This window comes from Anser cygnoides, chromosome 2 (genome assembly GCF_040182565.1).
Source record: "Anser cygnoides isolate HZ-2024a breed goose chromosome 2, Taihu_goose_T2T_genome, whole genome shotgun sequence".
NCBI lineage: Eukaryota > Metazoa > Chordata > Aves > Anseriformes > Anatidae > Anser > Anser cygnoides.
Window position 1 is genome coordinate 31492069 of NC_089874.1, and position 20001 is coordinate 31512069.

At 37.9% G+C, this 20001-nt stretch overlaps 1 protein-coding gene across 4 annotated transcripts in view; it reads right to left on the bottom strand.

Annotated features, from left to right (window-relative positions):
* The window catches only part of CRPPA (CDP-L-ribitol pyrophosphorylase A), a 124651-nt gene that overhangs the window by 22806 nt on the left and 81844 nt on the right, over positions 1–20001 (bottom strand). Inside the window, exon 10 of one of the 4 annotated variants that reach the window (XR_010829147.1) lies at positions 3146–3292. The exons of 2 other annotated variants lie outside the window; for them this stretch is intronic. Coding sequence is in view for 1 of the 2 variants with exons in the window: in XM_066991782.1 (XP_066847883.1) it covers positions 11396–11479 (84 nt within the window). In the remaining variant the exon portion in view is untranslated. Of the gene's footprint in view, positions 1–3145; positions 3293–5421; positions 11480–20001 lie in introns of those variants that run through there. One more of the 4 variants, XM_066991782.1, reaches the window with a different exon arrangement.

The window sequence follows — 20001 nt, forward strand, 5'->3', positions numbered from 1 at the left end:
ATAACCCCATAAAACAGCACATGCTGCAGGCTGGTTTGAATGCAGATTTGCAGAGAAGGACCTTGCAAGTTGAACAGGAGTCAACGTGTCCTCACAGCAAAGAAGGACCTGCATGGGCTACATGGGCTACATTAGGCAGAGCATCTCCATCAGGTCAAGGGTGGTGAATCTTCCCTGCTGCTCAGCACCAGAGAGGCCACATCTGGAGCACTGTGTCCAGTTCTAGGCTCACCAGTACAAGATAGACACAAATTTACTGGAATGAGTACAGCTTAGGGATACAAAGATGATTAATGGACTGGAGCATGTCACATAGGAGGAGAGACTGGGAATGCTGGGACTCTTCAGCCTGAAGAAAAAAAGGCTCAAAGGGATCTAAGTGTGGAAATATATGATGGATGGGAATGAAGAAGGGGGAGTCAGACTCTTTTCAGTAGTGACCACTGAAAGGATAAGAGACAAGGGGCACAAATTTAAAAAACAAAACAAGCAAAAACCCATCACCAATGAAACAGAAAACTCAATCTGAACACAATAAAACACTTCTTTACTGTGAAGGTCATCCAACACTGGAACAAGCTGTGAAGTCTCCATCCTTGGAGACACTCAAAACCCAACTGGAGATGGCCTTTGGCAGCACACTGTAGCTGATCTGTTCACACAGGGAGGTTAGGCTAGGTGACCAAAAGAGGTCCCTCCCACCTGAACGACTCTGTGATTCTGAGACTTGGCACTGCAGAAAGATCACTCCTAATAGGCATTCGTTCCAGGCCATCAACGTGAAGGTATTTACCAGAATATGGAGCAGAACTGAGGGCAAAAAGCCAGTACACAATACACTGAACCTTATTATACTTCCTAAGATGTATCACTCTCAGCTGTATCGTACTTCTCAGTGCACTAGTGAAATCACCACATGCATATCCTCAATGTTCTCTTAACAGACATCTTGCAGTTTTTGCCCCTCTTTTAATTTTTGAACACTGTTTTCATACTGATGTTAACTGCCATTTCGTATCACACACAGTCCTGCCTGTTTAAGTTGGGGCCTACCTGTTTTTTAAACGTGGTATTTGCAGTGAAAATCTGGCTATCAGTGGAGATGCTGTGCATCACTAAACAATCATCCTTTGGTAATCTCATCCTATAGTACCACACAAAGATGTTAATGTTATTAGTTTAACATTAGTTTATTTTTTAAATATTGGTTTATTGTTTAAATATTAGTTTAATTACCCAATTAGCTTTGTTGTCTGCAATCATGTAAGCATTCCATATTCCCAATAACAGTGTTTCAGATACTGCTGGGGTGGAGCTATGAACACCAAAGGTTTTGGAACTATCAGCTTTCACTGCAAGTTGATTTTCTACACAAAAATGAAATGTTAGCCTTCCTGAAATAGTTGTTGGTAGTGTGCTTAACCTGCGCACAGTAATAGTCTGTAAGGTATTTGCATACAATAGTGCAGCACTAACTTAACATTCCAGATGTTCAATCTTGTTCTGGCTAGATTTTAAACCAGTTATATCACTGTAACAGTTTTTCAATTGATCACACATTGCTGCAAGAGTGGAATCAAGCCCATGGCCTCACGTTTACTTCTACAACTTGACGCATTTTAGAACTCTGAGCTGTGCTCTCCAAACGATGGCACATGTAATGTTCAACCTCAGTGGTGAAGTTAATGCAGATATTGATATACGTCTGGTATAGCCTTGCCCATGGAGTGCAGTCCCCACCATGACGAGGTTTTGCTATACTTTCAACGTGATACACTAAAACAAAGTTTAGAAGGCTTTTATTGAGAAGTTGTTTAGCAAATGCTTGATAGATCAGATTGTTCACAGATGAGGCTTATAAATGCTCATTAAAATAAAAAAGGCATCAATCACTTGGCATGTATATATTGTGAGGTAGGTATTTAAAATTAAAAGAAAAGCATATTATGTCTGAGCATTAGAATCAAAAACAGACACTATAAAACTATACATAATTGCTACATTTTACTACTTGGCTTTAACTTTCAATGCTTACTGTGATAAAATGTGCTTTTTTGTTAAGTATATTTCCATCACCTTCAACTATAAAAAATTATCCATTTAATAACCAAAATACTACTTAGCAATTATAATGCCTATTGTTTCCACGTTCTTGTAATCTTCAGTCTATCAAAACAAACTGCCGTGAAAAAACAATCAGGCGACAAGGTCTGTCCCTGCCATGGGAAGATCTTTATCTACACACAATTTTTAAATTAATTGATCTTTGTGAAGCACTTCCCATCGCAGTTTGCTTTTTACTCAACTTCAGGCACACGATACCTTTACTACCTGCAGGGTTGCCCTCCCTGTAACTGCACTGGTGAGCACAACCACAGATACCCAGCAGACAACATGGGTCGGTGTAGGCTGTATGTCCCACTGTACAAAAATCTGAGCAGTGCTGACACAGAGCCACCAGCTCTGTTTTGAATCACACTGCTCTTGGGTACCCTGCAGAATGGCTCCAATTACAACATGGATTCAGTGGAGAGGGCTTACTGCACTTTGGGAAACATCAGGAAGTATTTCTAATTATCAATATATAAGCAATATTACCTGTTCAGGCCAGCCTGCTCAGGATTTAGCACTGCTGATATTTTCTTTTGGGACATGAACAAAATAACATCTGGAGATCTGTAACAAAGCTCTCCCCCCAACCCTTTTAAAAATGATTGTCTGACTTGATGATTCACTGTTGTAATTTTTCTAGTAACTGGCAACTTTCTGTTGCCAATTATTTAAATATCAAAATAATATATTTGCCTGAAGCAATGAAAAGCAATAAAAATAAGAGCTGGCAGTTATTACTTACATTAAAAAACTTGATCCAAAGAGTTCATCCAATTAGCAAAAGATGAATTACCTAAAAGGTACACTATGCAAAGTGTTTAATACTGTTTTCATTTACAGTATGTTTTGCATTCCAGTCCAAAAAAAGAGTAGCAAGAGTGAGAATGATCCATTTCTCAAATCCTTCCATCTGGCACAGCATCTCTTGGAAGAGCCACAGAACAACTGTTAAAGCACCAAATGCTGTCGAGGGAGAGAGACTACATCTGTGAGGGGCATGGAGGGTAAAAGAACAACCAGATGGGGGGCTTACTGGACTGGAAGATGTCTTCTCCCAAGAGCAGCCTCCAGGCTAGCAGGATCCAAGCTTTTTAGGTTTCACTTAACTAAACAGCACCCATTCCAGACCCCCTCTGCTCAGTATCGGTAGCCCAGAGGCATAGCAGTTCAGCGGGAACTTCTGTTAGGGATAGGAGAGAAAAGGAAATGAGGATTATTTAGAGTGAATAATACAGGCAACAGGTAGTTCCACTGCTGAATGGAGCAATGGGAAGGGACTGTTTGCTTACAAGAGGGATGCTGCTGCTGCAGGTGAAGGTAAGGAAAAGACGTGTGCTGAAATGAGGAAAGGATAGGGGAATGTTCCTTGGCAAGGAAGAAAGGGTGGCAGCTGTTGTAGGAAGAGGTGAGAGTTGCCTGCTACTTTTCAGTGTGGGACAACCCATGAGTGTATGAAGCCCATGAATAGGAAGGCTTGGGTTAATATTTTAACAGGAAAATAATAGCTCCTGGGGTTTGATGAAGTCAGACTTCTTCACCAAGTTTGTCAGCACAATAGGAGCAGATCAACAGAATGATGCAGTTGCTTCTGAGGACCTTCAAATTACACAGTACATGTTTTGGGGATTATAATTCAGACTACTTCAAATCTGAGCCCCAGATCATGCATTCTTACTACAGCAGTTCAAAGGAAAGCTATGCCATAAAACTCTGATTTGCGGACAGCATATATTTCAGCTGGATATTCTGGGAAGCACTACGTCATCCTTTTGTCTGTCACATATGATAATGTTAAGAAGCAGGGGCAGTGACATGCATCTCCCTTATAAGCCTCATATATGGAGTCAAGCCTTATTTCTGTTTCTCTTCCTATTTCTGCCCTGCAACATTCTGTCCTTGCTTGCACCAAGTGCCACTGTACTGCTTTCAGGGATCACAGTCTCTATGCACCACTATTTCGCCAGTGGCCAATATGGAAGGAAATGTGGCCTTACTTCTCCAGCCACAGTAGTAACTCCATGAGGATACCCCAGAGGAACTGACTTCAGACCTCTTAGAGGCATATCAGGCTGAGGAGGCAGATATAGTACATGCATCCCTCAGCCAGTATCAGGAGAACAATTAGAGCACTGAGGGATGTGTACTATCTGTACTATCAGCACTGCAGAGTGTCAGATGAGCAAGTCTTCTGTTGGTGAATGAACAGAGTACATGCTGGAGGCCTTGGCAGTGGTGTGCCCAACTCTCTAGAGCTTTGGTACTCCACTAGCACAGAAAATTTAACAGATAGAAAATCTGATATAAAACTTACACCAAAGCTCTGCAGACCTAACTCTTAAAAGTGCTAAAGGACATCAGTTCTTAATAGCCCTTGAGACTATGAAAAATATGGCACCAAAAAAGCAGAATTTTCTGATATTTAAATGAAGACCAATATTAAAAAGCAAAACAAAACAAAAACAGAGAAGGGAAAAGGAAAGCACAACCATATGAATGTTGAAGACTGGTATCTGTTTCACTTCAATAAAATGTTCTAAACAAGTTCAATTTTGCTGTAAAACTGGTAGGAATCTTGGTTTAAGAAAAAAAGAAAAAAGAAAAAAAAAACACAAAACAAAACAAACATTGCATACTTCATTAGTTTACAGACTAAGGAAAGAAAGACGGATTCCTGAGATATGAGAGTGCCTCTTCTGCTCATATGTACTGTGCATTTCATCATTAAATTCAAATTTTCAAAGAATGGTAAAAAATGATTCAGGAAGACAATGTTAATTTGTTGTGCAAACCCAGGTAAAGAAATCCAATGTAGCTTTTAAAATACATTAACTCAAATTTCCAGGTAAATAGCTGAAATATTAATAACAAGTTATAAGTATTTCTAATATTCAATTATTTTGAGTGTGTACACAGTTTCCTACTAAGAAGCACAGCACAAGCTATATAACAACTCATAATTCTAAATATGAATTCTCATATCAAAGAGAAGCCTAAATATATACATTTGTAAAATATCTATGTATGAATATGCATAAAGTCTGAGTTCATTAGCAAATGACACTATTATGGACTTACAGAATCCTCTATTTAATTCCATTTTTAATTGCATTATTGTTATTAAAATGGAGTAATGACAATAGAAGCATAAAGCCATAAATACTGTAAGTATACATCCTCTATATGTGGCATATCCTTTTCTTACATGAAGTAATATGATCTGATCAAGTCTTGAAACTGGAGGCTTTCACAATACACGTGAAACCTGCAGTGAAATTTATATGTGAGGGATAGTGATCACTAGCATTGAACTACAGCTAAAACTATGAGGTTTTATTAGTCTACAAGTTACAAGCAGAACATCTTGGCACTATATTCCATATGCAACAGTACATCTTATTCCACAATGGTTTCACTTGGTATACTAATATTAAAAATTATAAAAGCCAAAAATAGGCAAAATACTATTAACATACTTAACATTTGTCAAGTACGCTAATACACAATAATGCAAATACAAACTGATTATTTGGGGAAGACCCACCCTGGGCTGCTCCCTCTGTTCTGTTCAAGTGTGGAAGTGGCCTACATTTATATTTTGCCAGCCTAAAGCAGCAGTGAATAACTAACAAGCAGTTCCAAGACCTGTTCTGGTGTATCATAGTATAAAACAAGAATTTTGCAGTAAAAAAGCCTAGGAAATATCATACAGAATTGTTAAGAGAGAAGCTGCTGCTTCTTGTACTTTTTAGCAAACCTACATATTTTATTGCACTTTAGTTTTAGTTGCACCTTCATAACATTGCATTAAAATGTTGTTACCATTAATAATGAACTCTCTACTGTCTTTAAAGTTAAGAGCTTTACTTTGCTGATCTAAATTTTTATAGCATTATCAACCGGCTTGCAAGCACAGCAAGTTTTTCCTTTTGAATAGTATATACCAGCATCACTGCGGAACTCAGTTAATTGACACTGAATTATTTTCCCTCAGCATCTCAGATAATAATTAGGTCTCCACTGAACATCTTCATCAGTCATTGAGAAACACTTTTTAACATGCATACTCTGAAATATTATGAGCAGTCTGGCACAGTCATTTTCATAACTGAGTAGCTGTTAGGAATTCATTTTCTTAAATAGAAGCATAAAGCTGGATGAAATCTCCATGGTCCTCTAGTCCAAACTCTTGCTGCTGAAAGAAAGGTAATGACAACAATCTCTGTCATTCACAAACTGATGAAACATTTAAAATATTAATTGAATTTCTTCCTTTCACCTTCCAATTGGCAGAATGTTTCAGAATATCAAGCCTGTCATTGTAAGAGTGAAAATGAAACCACAGGTTTGTTCAGTACCTGTTACACTTACTTTTTGGTATAGCACTGAATTTAGAAACTTTAAGCAGTTCTTTTCCCTCATTTACCCATACTTTTATTTTCAAAAGTCATTATTTTTGCTCTTAGCCTTTGTTTTTTCTTTGTTAAATGAATCAAACTCCTTAAAACAGGCTGTACCATAGCATAGCTTTGCCATAGCTATCCACAGATAATCTTGCTGAAATATTGAAGTACACTTACTATGGTAATATGTATCTTAACCCTAACTAAACACACTGTTCCTCCCAGCCAGACACAAAGACAAACCCTGCACTCTCCTAAATTCCAGGCTCCTACTCAGTCTAGTTTAAACTCAGCTTTCAATATAATTAACCAGAAATCACGTATTTTATATGCCGTAGAAGCATAGAATATCCAAGTTGGAAGGGACCCATAAGGACCACCCAAAAAAGATTAAAAAAGAAAAAAAATCAGATTGTGTGTCTGAGAGCGCTGTCCAAAAGCTTCTTGACCTCCAGCAGCTCGGTGCTGTGACACTGCCCTGGGGAGCCTGTCCCAGTGCCCGACCACCCTCTGGGTGCAGAACCTTTCCCTAACCCCCAGCCTGACCCTCCCCTGTCCCAGCCCCATGCCGTTCCCTCGGGTCCTGTCACTGTCCCCAGAGAGCAGAGCTCAGCGCCTGCCCCTCCGCTCCCCTCGTGAGGGAGCTGCAGGCCGCCATGAGGCCTCCCCTCAGCCTCCTCTGCTCGGGGCTGAACAAACCAAGGGACTTCAGACACTCCTCATATGTCTACCCCTCTAGACTCTTCACCATCTTTGTTGCCCTTCTTTGGACACTCTCTAACAGTTTTATGTCTTTCTTATACTGAGGTGCCCAAAATTGCACACAGCACTTGAGGCGAGGTCGCACCAGCACAGAGCAGAGCAGGACAATCCCTTCCCTTGACTGGCTAGCAATGCTGTGCTTGATGCACCCCAGGGTACAGTTGGTCCTGCTGGCTGCCAGGGCACACTGCTGACTCATGCTTAGCTTGCTGTCGACCAAAACCCCCCAGATCCCTTTCTCCAGGGCTGCCCTCCAGCATCTCTTCCCATAGTCTGTACATACAAGCAGGGTTGCCCCTTTTCAGGTGCAGAATCTGGCACTTTCTCTTGTTGAACTTCATATTGTTGGTGATTGCCCGGCTCCCTAATTTGTCCAAATCTCTCTGCAAGGCCTCACCACTCTTGACAGAGTCAAAAGCTACACCCAATTTGGTATCATCTGCGAACTTGCTCAAAAAACTCTCATACATACTTAAATAAATAAATAAATAAATAAAAAATCTGAAACTGTAGAATTACTCTGCATGCCACAGAATAGAATATATTTTTAAATAAGTGTTTTCTTTAGAGATTGGTTGTGGAATAGCAAAAGGATAGAAGTCTTCCAACTAATACAATGTTTAAAAACAAACAAAAAACCACAAACGTAGTCAGCCTAAAAGTTCACCATGAGCTAGAATCTTTCCTGTATTTCAAGCTTTAGATGAAGAATTCCCCACTACTTCTTGTTTCTTTCAAATCTGATCATGTGCGTTCACTCCTCCCAAATCTTCTCACAAAAGATGACAGAGACTGAGATCTGTATCTCCAGATCTGGCCAGACACAGTGTTCCCCCACACAGAGCACAGCATCAGTGGTCCTGTCATCAATCACAAACGCAGAGAAAGGAATATAAATACTTTCTAAACCTGGTAGCTTGTTGATACTTGAAAAGAGATAAATCACTCTACAAGTATCTCATAAATATCATTGACTTACAATGAAAGCATTAATAATTCCAATAGTATATATAAGAAGCTACATAGAAAGCTATTTACCTATCCCAGGGTATGGGTAGGAAAATCTAGTAGAATGAACAGTTAAAGCCTTTGAGAGGGATTAAATTAGTAGACAGGCAAAATAAAAGCTATAAAACACTGTTGGAGAAAAATGCAGAATCACACTAAGATCTTATGAACTAAAGCTGTGAATCCATATGCATCCCACTCCTGCAGATACTTGCCTTGGGCTACTATATTTCTGAAAGAGTGTGTCTGTGTAAAGATTTACAAATTCACTTGAGTTTCAAAAACTGCTATTCATCATTTTATCTTGTTTTCAATGAGGACAGTCAGAAAAAAAAGGGGTAGGGGGATTCAGCTGAAGCCACTAATATTTGCTGACTTGATACTAATGTTGATTCCAGGGTGGGGAAAAGACTAGAAATTAAGGATCACAGGAGGCAAATTTCACAAGAATTTTAAAGAGAAAACATTTCTTTTTTCTGACTTTTATAACTCCTTTCTGCTACATGAATTTTTAATAGAGCTGTTTCTGGCTATTTGGTTATACTTAAAATATCGCATCCTATAACTATTTGATTATACTAAAAATGTTGCATCCTAGTTTATTCTCTACTGAAAGATGCCAGTAATCTCCAGCTAGTGGGAAAGATAGCATAACTACAACATAATCCACATCACTGATACTTCTATTTATATCTGCCAGTTTGAGCGAAAAAGAATAGTTTTGCATTTGCTCCCACTTTACCCTTCAATATGTCATGAAGAACAGTCACTCTTAACAATAATAAAATATTTCACCCATCTAGGAAATAACCGTAGTTGAAAAGTGAGATGCTTGATCCATTTAAAAAATAATAACAACACACCATGTTTCCTTGCTATAGTATGCACTTCTAGCTCCTGGTAGGCCTTGAATGTGCCTGCATGCACGAGCATGCGTAGGAATGTCTTGTTTCAAAATAAACATTAGGAACTTGGGTAATAAATATGTAATTATCATCTGGATAATATCAGATGCCTAAAATCCTACTGCCTCTGAGTATAATTATAGTAATAAAAATATTGCTGACTGATGAAGAAATGTACTATTTATGCTGCAGGGATTGCAAATCAACACTTTTTTTATACTCAGCCAGTTAAAAAAATTCAATCTTCATTATAAAACTTCACTGTTACATAAAACAATTCACCTCTGAACTGCAGTGATTAATGCTTCAGACTTTCTTCTTCCTGTCTTACCTCTTTACTACACCTTATGCTATTGTCATGATAATAAATTCATCAATTCAAGATAATACTTGATCTTTCCTGGATAAAACATGTTTATATAAAATGCATGTTCGTTGTTCTAAATCACATCTTTAAAATATACTTTGTATGTAGTAAAAAATTCTCTCAGTAGATTAGAGCAAATATTTCTAAACACGTCTACAAAGCACAGCCCTCAAAAACCTCCTATCTTATTTTAAAACCACATCTTTAATCTTATTTTGCTCACTATATCCCTGGAGTGAATATTAAAAAGAAGGCCTATTTTACAATTGCCGAGTGGGGATACATCATCTGAACTGCAAATTTAAATTTAAATGCTTTAGATCTTTCAGAAAGATTAAAAATATGACTAGTGTTTTCAGCTATATTTATGAAGTACTTCTTGACAGAGTTTCCGAATTCTCTCAGTAGGGGTAGAAGTGCCCTCTCACATTCAGAGATTATGTGGATATTACAATATCTGTCCTATTCTAAATGCAAAAGCTGTGGGCAGTAGTCTACATTTAATTGAGCCATCTCATGATTAATTTTACATTAGATCACTTTTCAAGAAAATAGGGATGAAATATAGTTTGCTATATGAAATTTCTATTTAAAAATCCAAATACTTCACCCAAGTGTCAGAACTCCAATAATTAAGGCTCCCTTGTGGACCCTATTTGAGGTGCCTTCTGCATAAAGTGGCTGAATACCATATGATGACTCACTTTTTCACCCCACAGGACCCATTGGGAACAGCACTGACTAATTGGACTGCTTGTCTAGTACTGCATGCCACTAGGGCTTGTAAAATGATTGTGGACCCCATGATCCCCACCTGTGCCAGACCCATAAACAGTAAAGTTCATTGCTGCTGTTCTGCTCCCACACTTATGTCTTGGTATCTCTTAAAACATTCAGTCTTGCCTTGCCTTTATTCTCCCCCCTTCCAATTAAAATATCTGTTTCTCTCTTATCCTCCCTTCTTGACACCAGATGTGCAAGCTCAGGTGGATTGTGAGCACAGGAAAATCATTCTGCCTCCTCTCAACTATTTACGCAATGTACAGCAACACCAAATGGGTGGAATAAGCTGAAATTGTGTTCCCTGGAATATATATTAAAAAAAAAAAATAGCCTGGGTGGGGTCTGTTTAAAGTCTGTGTGGAAGTGACAGCCACAGGGAAAGCTAGAAACTAGGATCAAGTAAGCATGACCAGTGCACAGGAATGTCTGAAAACCTGGGGGCTGTAGTTTTCATTAGCATCAACAGTGTATGTACAAAAGAATGCTTATATAGCTTCATCATTTGGATAAACCTGGACTAATGTCTACAGGAAAAGATGTCCCTGATATCACCTGGCTTGTAATCCCCCTGCCAGGATGCAGTTTACCTTCAATATATATATTTTTTTAAAAAGTGTGGGGAAATAATTTAAAATAAAATTTACTGCATTTATTCTATCTTCCAGTCCCCCTTCCAGCTCATGGCTCAGACTGGAGGGCATGGACTCTATTAAGGAGCCCTACAAAAGGACAGAAGCTAGGAAGCTGGGGTACTTCAGAGTGGCTGCAAAAGAGGCAGTGCTAATCTACACACAGGAAAGAACACTTAATGAATGTAAAAATGGGATTTTGTTCACTTTCCATAAAACACAATGTTAGGGCAGGTTACAAGCATTTGCTAAGTCAGTGAACAAACCACACAGCTGAAAACAGGCTGTATATTGCAAATCTACTTCCATCTGCTATGAGAACTATGTAAATAAAAACATTCGTTTCTTCACTGGAGAACTATCTTTATGTATAGCTTGAATATCTTCCAAAAGCGATAGTTTATTAATCCGTTGTGGTCAGTTACAATTTTAACAAGTTTCTGCTGGGATCCTCAAAGGTTTACTCAGGAGACAAAATATCTTCACAGTCTCAGAACTTTCCTGCTTAACTTCCTATAAAAAACAACAACAAAAAACAGAAATGGCCACGCTGGTCCCTCTAACATCCTGCAGTGAACCATAGCTAAGAAAGCAAGCATATAGAGTAAGTACTACCATCAGTAGCAAAATCATTAAGGTTCAGTTAAAATGTCTGTTGAGAATGAGGCAGCTGGGCTGGAATTCAAAGCATAGCTCTCTAAACAACAAGGCACCAAAGCAAGTCACTAAAAGGCCAAAGACAGGGTAGGACTTAAACGTTTCTCCTCAAAACTTATCAGGTAATCAATTCCATTTTGAAATCCATGACTGAAGCTGAGTATCTTTTGCATCTGGGTGTCCTACAATTTTCTCCTTTTTTTTTTTTTTTTTAATATATATATACTCTTTTTGTCAAGAAGAATCCCTTGGCTTCAACTTTGGTGAGGAAAATGCAAATTCAAGTCTGAGTTAGAAGAGAGAATTGAGTTCACATCTTCTAAGGTTGTAGTTAATTGTCTAAGTACTTTGTTCAGCTAGAAAGCAGTTTTAGAATACATACTGTCAAGTCCATTTAAACTTTCGGTCTCCTGTTTCACACAGTTTTTGGAACATACCTGCCACTGTTGGTAGAGATTGTCAAATTAACCAGAGCCATGACAATCACATAATACCGCATACAATTTCCTGTACGTAGGGCATTCCTGATCACAGGTCTAACAGCGTTCATTTTCAGTTAGACTACAGATAACCAAAAAGATTACTTTGAAAAAAGTAGTTTCAAATTTTACAGAGAGAGAGAGAGAATGCTAGGAAAAATAATGTTTTCCCAAGACACGTCTAAATTCATTATTGAGTTAAACTAACAAGAAGTTATTAGTAGCAAGGCATTTATTTCTTTAAGCTTGAGGCTGTATCTCAACAGTGTCACCAAGAGGTGTCCAACAGCGTAGTTAAGGACATCCATAATGCAGTCCTAATTACCTCTTTTCCAATTACCCACTTAACAGATAATGTAAATACTCATTCACACCTATAGACCTGCACTTTAAAAAGAGGTGGTTATTCTGACCTAAGGGAGTTTTTCCTAATCTTATCCAACAAAACCATTCTACATTTAATTGAGACTTTTGGTCAGTTTTACATGTATCTTCTACTCAGCTTTGGTACCAAATAAAGTTGAATCCCAGAGATGACAAACTTGGACTGAACACAAGTGTAAGGATATCGACTTGCTTACAGTGCACTCTAAAGCTTGCAGAAATAATAAACATGCTGCTACCAATGATAAAATCATAGTAACAAAAAGAGCATATTGGATCAACATCATACGACTGTACTAGCCAAAACTAATTAACACCAAAGTACTCAGCGATAAAGCTCATGCTGTAAATTAGCACTCTCTGAGCTATTTTGCCCAACGTTCCTACCCTGGGTGAATCTGATCTTTCATATCCGTAATTATGCTGGCAAGTACTATCTTAAACACAGCTACTCTGCTTCTGGAAAACAATTCTTACTCGCAGCTCTTACATACCTGCACCATGTGGGTTACCCCTTTCGATTGTTACACCTGCGGTCACACCACTTTGATGGCTTCACCAGTGCTACTACAATTGTTTAGGAAAAAACTATTTTAACATAAATGTCATCTTCATTTTTTTCTGTGAAGAGAAAGCTGTCTTATGTCTGCCGTGTTGTGATGGACTTTGACCTGAAGCAAGAGTGAACATCGTTTCCAAAAGGCAACATGAAGGAAGACCTTGAATTATAAAATAAGCCGTAATTGAACATTAGTGCGATTCAGACAAACAACCGGAGGGGAAAAAAGGGTTGCTTTTTAATAATAACCCTGAACATTTCTGTATGTCTCTGTATTTGAAAAGATATCGCTCATGTCCCACTTAACCAGGAATATGTAGGCGATAATTAGGCCTGAGCCAGTGAGCCTCCAAGCGGTTCCTCTTAACTCTGGAATATTAATTAGTACAAAATATATGGACTTGCTGAATAGAAGGGGAGAATGGCCTAGTTCATAACAGAAAGAATTAGATGAGTAAAAATATGCAGAGTTAATTACACAAAATGTCTTTGCCAAAGAAAGAAAATAAGAAATAGACGGTTATACAAAGCAAATATATAGTTCAGACAAGCCGTTACCAAGTCACCTATTCAAGATGGGCAAGAGTACTAAAACCAACACAGAAGGAAGGCAAAGACAATAATGTTCACTTAAAAGAATAATCTTAGTAGTAGAGTGGAAGAGGCTGGATGATCAATTACATTTTTCTTACTCTAATTTCTAAGGTTCTGTGTATGTTAGCCACTGATTTTGTTCAAATACATCTCTTTTAGAATACTTTCAAGCTCTCACAGACAGCAATAAGAGAGTAATAAGGAGTTGTCGGCCATGAAATCATACCCTCTCTTCACTACATGCACAAGCCCTGTTAACAACAGAAGTATCACTACACCTGACAGAACTAGTACCTAGATAAAGCAGGCACACCTTTGCTTATTTTTGTTTCTCACACAACATGTGAAAAGCTCCATTAGAATAATTAGGAACTTCTGGCAGCTACTTTCCTATGTCAATGAATTTTACCCACACTCTCATTCCTGGGATGAACTATTTCAGCAAAGAGATTATATTGTTTGGGAAAATGGGTTTATTCAAGTGACAGAAAGTCATGTGTTTTTTTCCAATTTGTCTTCAAAGGTGGGATGACAAGATATCTGGAAGCAAAAAATTGACTGGTCAGAGATAGAATTAAGGAAAGTGAGAAAATATATCTGAGTACACCAGGCCAGTTGTTCAATAATCTCCACAAAAATAAATAAATAAATAAATAAAATTTTACATTTGTTGGATGATTCTAGGTAGTGAAATGCACTGTTCTCAATTGTCAGGTTAAAAAAAAAAGACATAAACATGAAATAATCTAAGATTTCAATAAAACCTTAAAAAGCTAAGAAGCTGTGCTTATATACAACTATAATTGTATTTTTTTCTAAATATCATATCTTTTGAAAAATTCATGCAAAAATTGCAAAACTATTGTGATGTTTGCCTTCTCTTCCTGTAACGCACCAATTAAGAGTTACTACCATGCTAATCAGCAAAACCTGACACCAACAGGATTAATAAATGCATGATTAGCTGTTATTTAGTAGCATGGGTAACTACTTAAAATTGGTTTTGGAGTAAATTTTAGTAAGTTGAACTCTGACATAAAACCAAACCTGTTTACTGGAACTCCAGAAGTCCCCAAAGAGCAATGTAAATCATTCCAAAGCAGTTTGAAGGTTTATAAACAAATCTGATTAATCACCTCTCCAAAATATTTAGAAACAAGAAACAGAGAATAAATTTTCTATTATTCCATAAAAATAGTAATTCTGTGCTATTTCTTCTAGAAATATCCCAGTTAAAATTATTTTCACAGGAAGACTATAGAGGGCACAGGATTAGTACTGCCAATTGTCCACTACTGAGCTATTGAGTCCATCTCTTTTAGGAACAGACCAGTTTCAAGCTCTTAGACAGTAATAAGGAGCTGCTGACAAAAGAAATCATACCAGCATAACTTTTAAATAAGGACTTGGTGTGGCCTTATGAGAAGGGACTTAAAATTTACTCTTGAGCTGCGTTGTTATCACGAGCCATGTCAAGGCATACTACCTTTAAAATGCCTGAGTCAGATATGCAAGGCACTGACAAAGTTCTCCCTTAATCTAGGCATGTAATTTGTACCAAGCAGAGTTTATTGATCAGAAGTAACTTTCCACCAGTAAACTCTTCATAACAATTTAACATATTTTGTTTTACTGTTCTAAAGCAATTTTAAATCTGTTGAATATTTATTCTCAGTTCAATACGAAGGAACCATCACTTAGTCTAGACTGCAACCTTCTGAGCATATCCATTAGTTACAAAGCGATGATTTTCACTGAAACTTTAACTTTGCTCCCTAAAAGTAAGGAGCTTTTGAACTGCACACCTATCACAGTATCAGAGTAATTACAACCAATCTACTTATTTTATGCACACAGGGGAAGGCATGGTTTCTATCAGACCAAACCCTCCCCGCCAGAGATGAAGCATGGAAACTTGAAAGTGACCCACAGCCTCCCACAGAGACTGACCTAAAACCATGCACTGTTTAGAGCTGCATTTAATCCAGGCTCTCCTGTGGGATCAAACAGCTAAGTACAAATTTACCAGAATATACATAGAGCATTAAGAATCTGCCTTATCTAAATTTGTGTTCTTTAAAATGTGCACATGATAAAGTATCATCTAGTACACTCAACTTCTCCTAAAACTGTGCTTGCAAGGAAGTGTAACAAAGCAAACAAGCAGTTTGGGAGAAGACGTGCAACAAAATCCTTTCCTAAACCATCTTCCCTCCTAGGCTTCTATTCCATAGTGGGATTCTAACAATAATAAGAAACTTTCCTGATGGATGATGTAATGCTCACCGATCTAAGAAATGATTAAATAATGTTCTCACCATAAAATATTTTATCTAGGAGAAATACAGTATGATAGGCTTACATAATTTTAAAATAGTTTGAATTTAAACTTTTCAGTGGAAACTGTTTCCATTCAATTTTTCAGATAATTAGACCATACCATCTACTGTCAAACAGGTTTTGAAATAGCAAAATCATCAAGGTTTATTTGCAGTTGTATGCATTTATCTGAATGTCAATATTTCAATCTCATTGAATGTGATTATTTTAGACCCTAATCATTGCAGTATTCAGCTACTTTTCAAGAATTAACAAAAGAGTTAAATTCCTGCCTAATACAGACATCTGGAGCGTTTTATGGATGGTTTTAAAAATTCAATAAACAAATACAAACTCTGAAATATCATACATTTGCTTCAGTTTTACTTTTGCCCAAAAATGACAGCCTACTCTGTATCTATTTTTAGAAACAGATTCAGGATTCTTCACCTCTGCTCTGGGTTACTGTATCATGTTTTGCCCAGCCACCCCATATCTTACATAACAATATGTTAAACCTCCAAAAGTTATGTCACTATGCAACATATATATCTGGTAGTGGAAGAGGGAAAAGCCTTCCATTAAAATTTCTTATCAGCAGAATAAGAAAAATGTGCACAAGAACAGGAGCTTCCCGCACCCTGACAGGGTGGTCCTTAAAAGAAATAATTCACCTTATACAGAAGGAACTAGCATCTCCTTTCCTTCCAACAGCAGAATCAAAAGAGGGAGGATGGTTACTCAAAACCTCAGGGGAAAAAGGCAAACGCTGTCCCTTTTGACAAGAGCAATAATTTTAACTCGTGAACTCCATGAGCTTGTAATGACAGTCATGCCGTAATTTCACAGACTAATCTTTGTGCTTCAAACATTGCAAGCACAAAGCATGCTTTGAGGACAAAAATCAAAAACTGAACTATGGCACTAGTAGTATCTGACCTACCTCTGAAGCCTCATTTTGTATAATGAAAAATCTCACACTACAGAAAGAAGCTTTTAAGATTGCACAGCTTGGGGAACGAGTGGACATAAAAGTTTTAGTGCAGTCAGGCTCAAAAAGTGTACCTCATTTTACTGCTGTCTTTTATGTAGAGATCACATTATTTTTACCTCTCAGATGTTTTGCTAAAAATTTTGCCTAAACAGCTTAACACCTGGACCGATAAATGTAAGCGCTGAACACTGGAATTAACTACACAAGTCAGAAATACTTAAACACGTATCTCTGTTGGAATGGAAAAACCGAGTCAGTGAAAAAGCTGAAAGCAGAGGCTCTGCCAAAAATGAGCATTCACACTGCTGCCAGTACCACACAGGTTGAATCAAACCCAAATGTAAACAGTCCTATTTTTTAAAAGATTCTACTTGGTGGAAACTTCAGAGATCAAAACAGTTATAAATCAAGGGGATTTTATTTAGCACATTGTGAATGTCTCTGACTCTCAATAGAAAGTATCACTTCTCTGAAATGGTGGGAAATTACACTGTAAGGTTTGGAATATAATTAAAATATTATTTAGAAGGATGAATAAAAATTGGCTTCGGAAAATAACAGCTCAAAGAATGTTTTAAAATCAAACATAATTAGCTCAGACTGCAGATGCTTGAAATTATATGTAACTGTGACATTTTCTAACTTTTTTTAATTCATGCATATGATAGGAAAATTTTCAGAAAACATTTCATGACAACATTCAGACAAAAATCAATACCCATGGATATTCTCTATGATCTAAACGTCTTTCTCTGAATGACAGTTATTTTTAATGAAATACAACAATACCTCATTCTACCTTTGTTAACCCTACCAAAATTCTTGCACTTCCATGTCTTAAGAGAATTTTCAGAGTAGAGTTTAATCTAACTTCAAACGCTATGCATCTCAGACTGTCTTGAGATATGAACATATCTTCAGACCCAGATGTTCCAAAACCGATATAGATGAAAGCCAGAAATGTTTAGAGACTTCATATTAGTGAGATGAAGATGCCGCAAGATTTGCTTCTGTTATCTCTAAATGTTGAAAAGTAAATAGCTCTCAGCAACCAGAAGCCAGCAGCAGAACGCACTCAGATTGTTTTGGCCCTTATCCTCGGTGAAGAGAAACAACACGTATTTATTGGCTGTAAGCAAATTCGTTTGCTTGTCTCTTGGTGGCTGGCTGGTTTGGATGCTACAGCAAGATCTGTGAGCTTCTTGGTGTGTGTGGATAAGCAACGCCGAAGGAGCAAGGGCATATTTGCACCTTTGAACACAGTAAATGAACAGACAACACAAGGCAAATAGCTAAATGAGAAATCATAACTGAAAAGGGCATATGAGTATGCTAAGAGCCATTCATAAACATCAGGGGAGCTTCCATGAGAATTTTCCTTTGTCCTTTCTCTACAAAGACAGAGATATGCAGGAGATGAAAGTAATACTCATGTAGCAAAGAGAAACAAATACAGATCCAGAAAGATGGTCAGCATGCAGGAAGTATGTGGCGCTAGAAAACTGAGAAGGTGAGATTCGGCTAGGGCATGAGGCTGAAGAAAGCCTGTCCAGACAAGACAAAATTTGCAGATACCTGCTGAAAAACAACTCCAGGGAGACAGGCCAGAAGAGGAGCCAGATGATGCTGAGACAGTGTGATAAATACAGAGCAAAGAAAGAAAGAAAAAAGGTAATGGAAGGCAGAACTGAAGGACAGGTTTCCTGACCCAATAAGTAGAAATGAAATGGGCCAAAATATAAGAAATCTTGCTACAGGAACCAGGTAATGCAGCTAGACCTATAAGAAGAGTGAAGATCTGGACTTCTGAAAGAGCCAGGATTAAAAGCCAAGAAAGAGTACGGCAATACCGCAGACAGAGGGAGAAAGAAGAAATTAAAGAGTGGCAGGGAGGGAGATGAGAGAGCAAGACAGTGAAATCAACAAAAGAATCATAGAATGGCTTAGGTTGGAAGGGACCTTAAAGATCATCCAGTTCCAACCCCCAGCAGAAGAAACCATATTTTGTGTTGTATTTTGAATGTAGAAAACAATCATCACAGAATGTCTCAAAGCTAAGGAAATGAGCCTAGATTACAAAAACTCACTGTAAAATGACAAAGGGACAGAAAATAAAAACACATAATGAAAGCGTCCTTAAAAAGTTAAAAAGAATGTAAATGAGCAGCTACAAGAATTAAATCCTCACAGGCGATGTGGAAGCTACTGTGGGTAACGATATTGAAAGCACAAGCCAGTGCTGGGGTCATGGGGGAGAGTGGAAGGCTTGAGGGAGGGCAGCAAGAGGGTGGTACACTGAAACAGCAGGATAACGGAGGTTGTAAGAACACGAAGGCATCTTTCAAAAAGCTGCAAACATGCCCAAATGGAGGAAATAGAATCATAAATTAAGGCATAATAAATACAAAAATACAGTAAAAAAAATAAATAAATAAGGAACTGCTAGCAAAAAGAATCAAAACCAACAATAATATTTTTCCTAAGACACATCAAAAGAAGGAAGTCTGCCAGGTTGTAGGACCAACTGATGTTAAATGTGTACAGTAAAGGCTCAGAAAAGATGCAGCTATTGAAGAGAAACTTAATTAATTTGCTGAATCGGTGTGGGGAAATTTACATGATGGATCTCCTCCTTGCTAATGACCAATCAAAGAACCTGTAAACCTGCAGTTACTATGGAAGAGGTATGGAAGAAATTAAAGGGAGGAACGCAGCAAATCCGCAGGACTATACGATATTCACCCAGCAGTCCTGAATCTCAGCTCCTAATGGGGGTGCATAATCTCTAGTTCAACAATTGCCTTAGTAGTCACAACTGGATGACAGCAGTCACCGAATCACAGAATCATTTACGTTGGAAAAGATCTCTAAGATCCAACCTTTAACCTAGCATTGCCAAGTCCACTACATCTACAGGTTTTTTGAAGACCTCCAGGGATGGTGACTCAACTACTTTGCTGGGCAGCCTGTTCCAATACTTCACAACCCTTTCAGTGAAGAAATTTCCCCTTGTATTTTTCCCGCTATAGCCTCCTTTAAGGTAATTGAA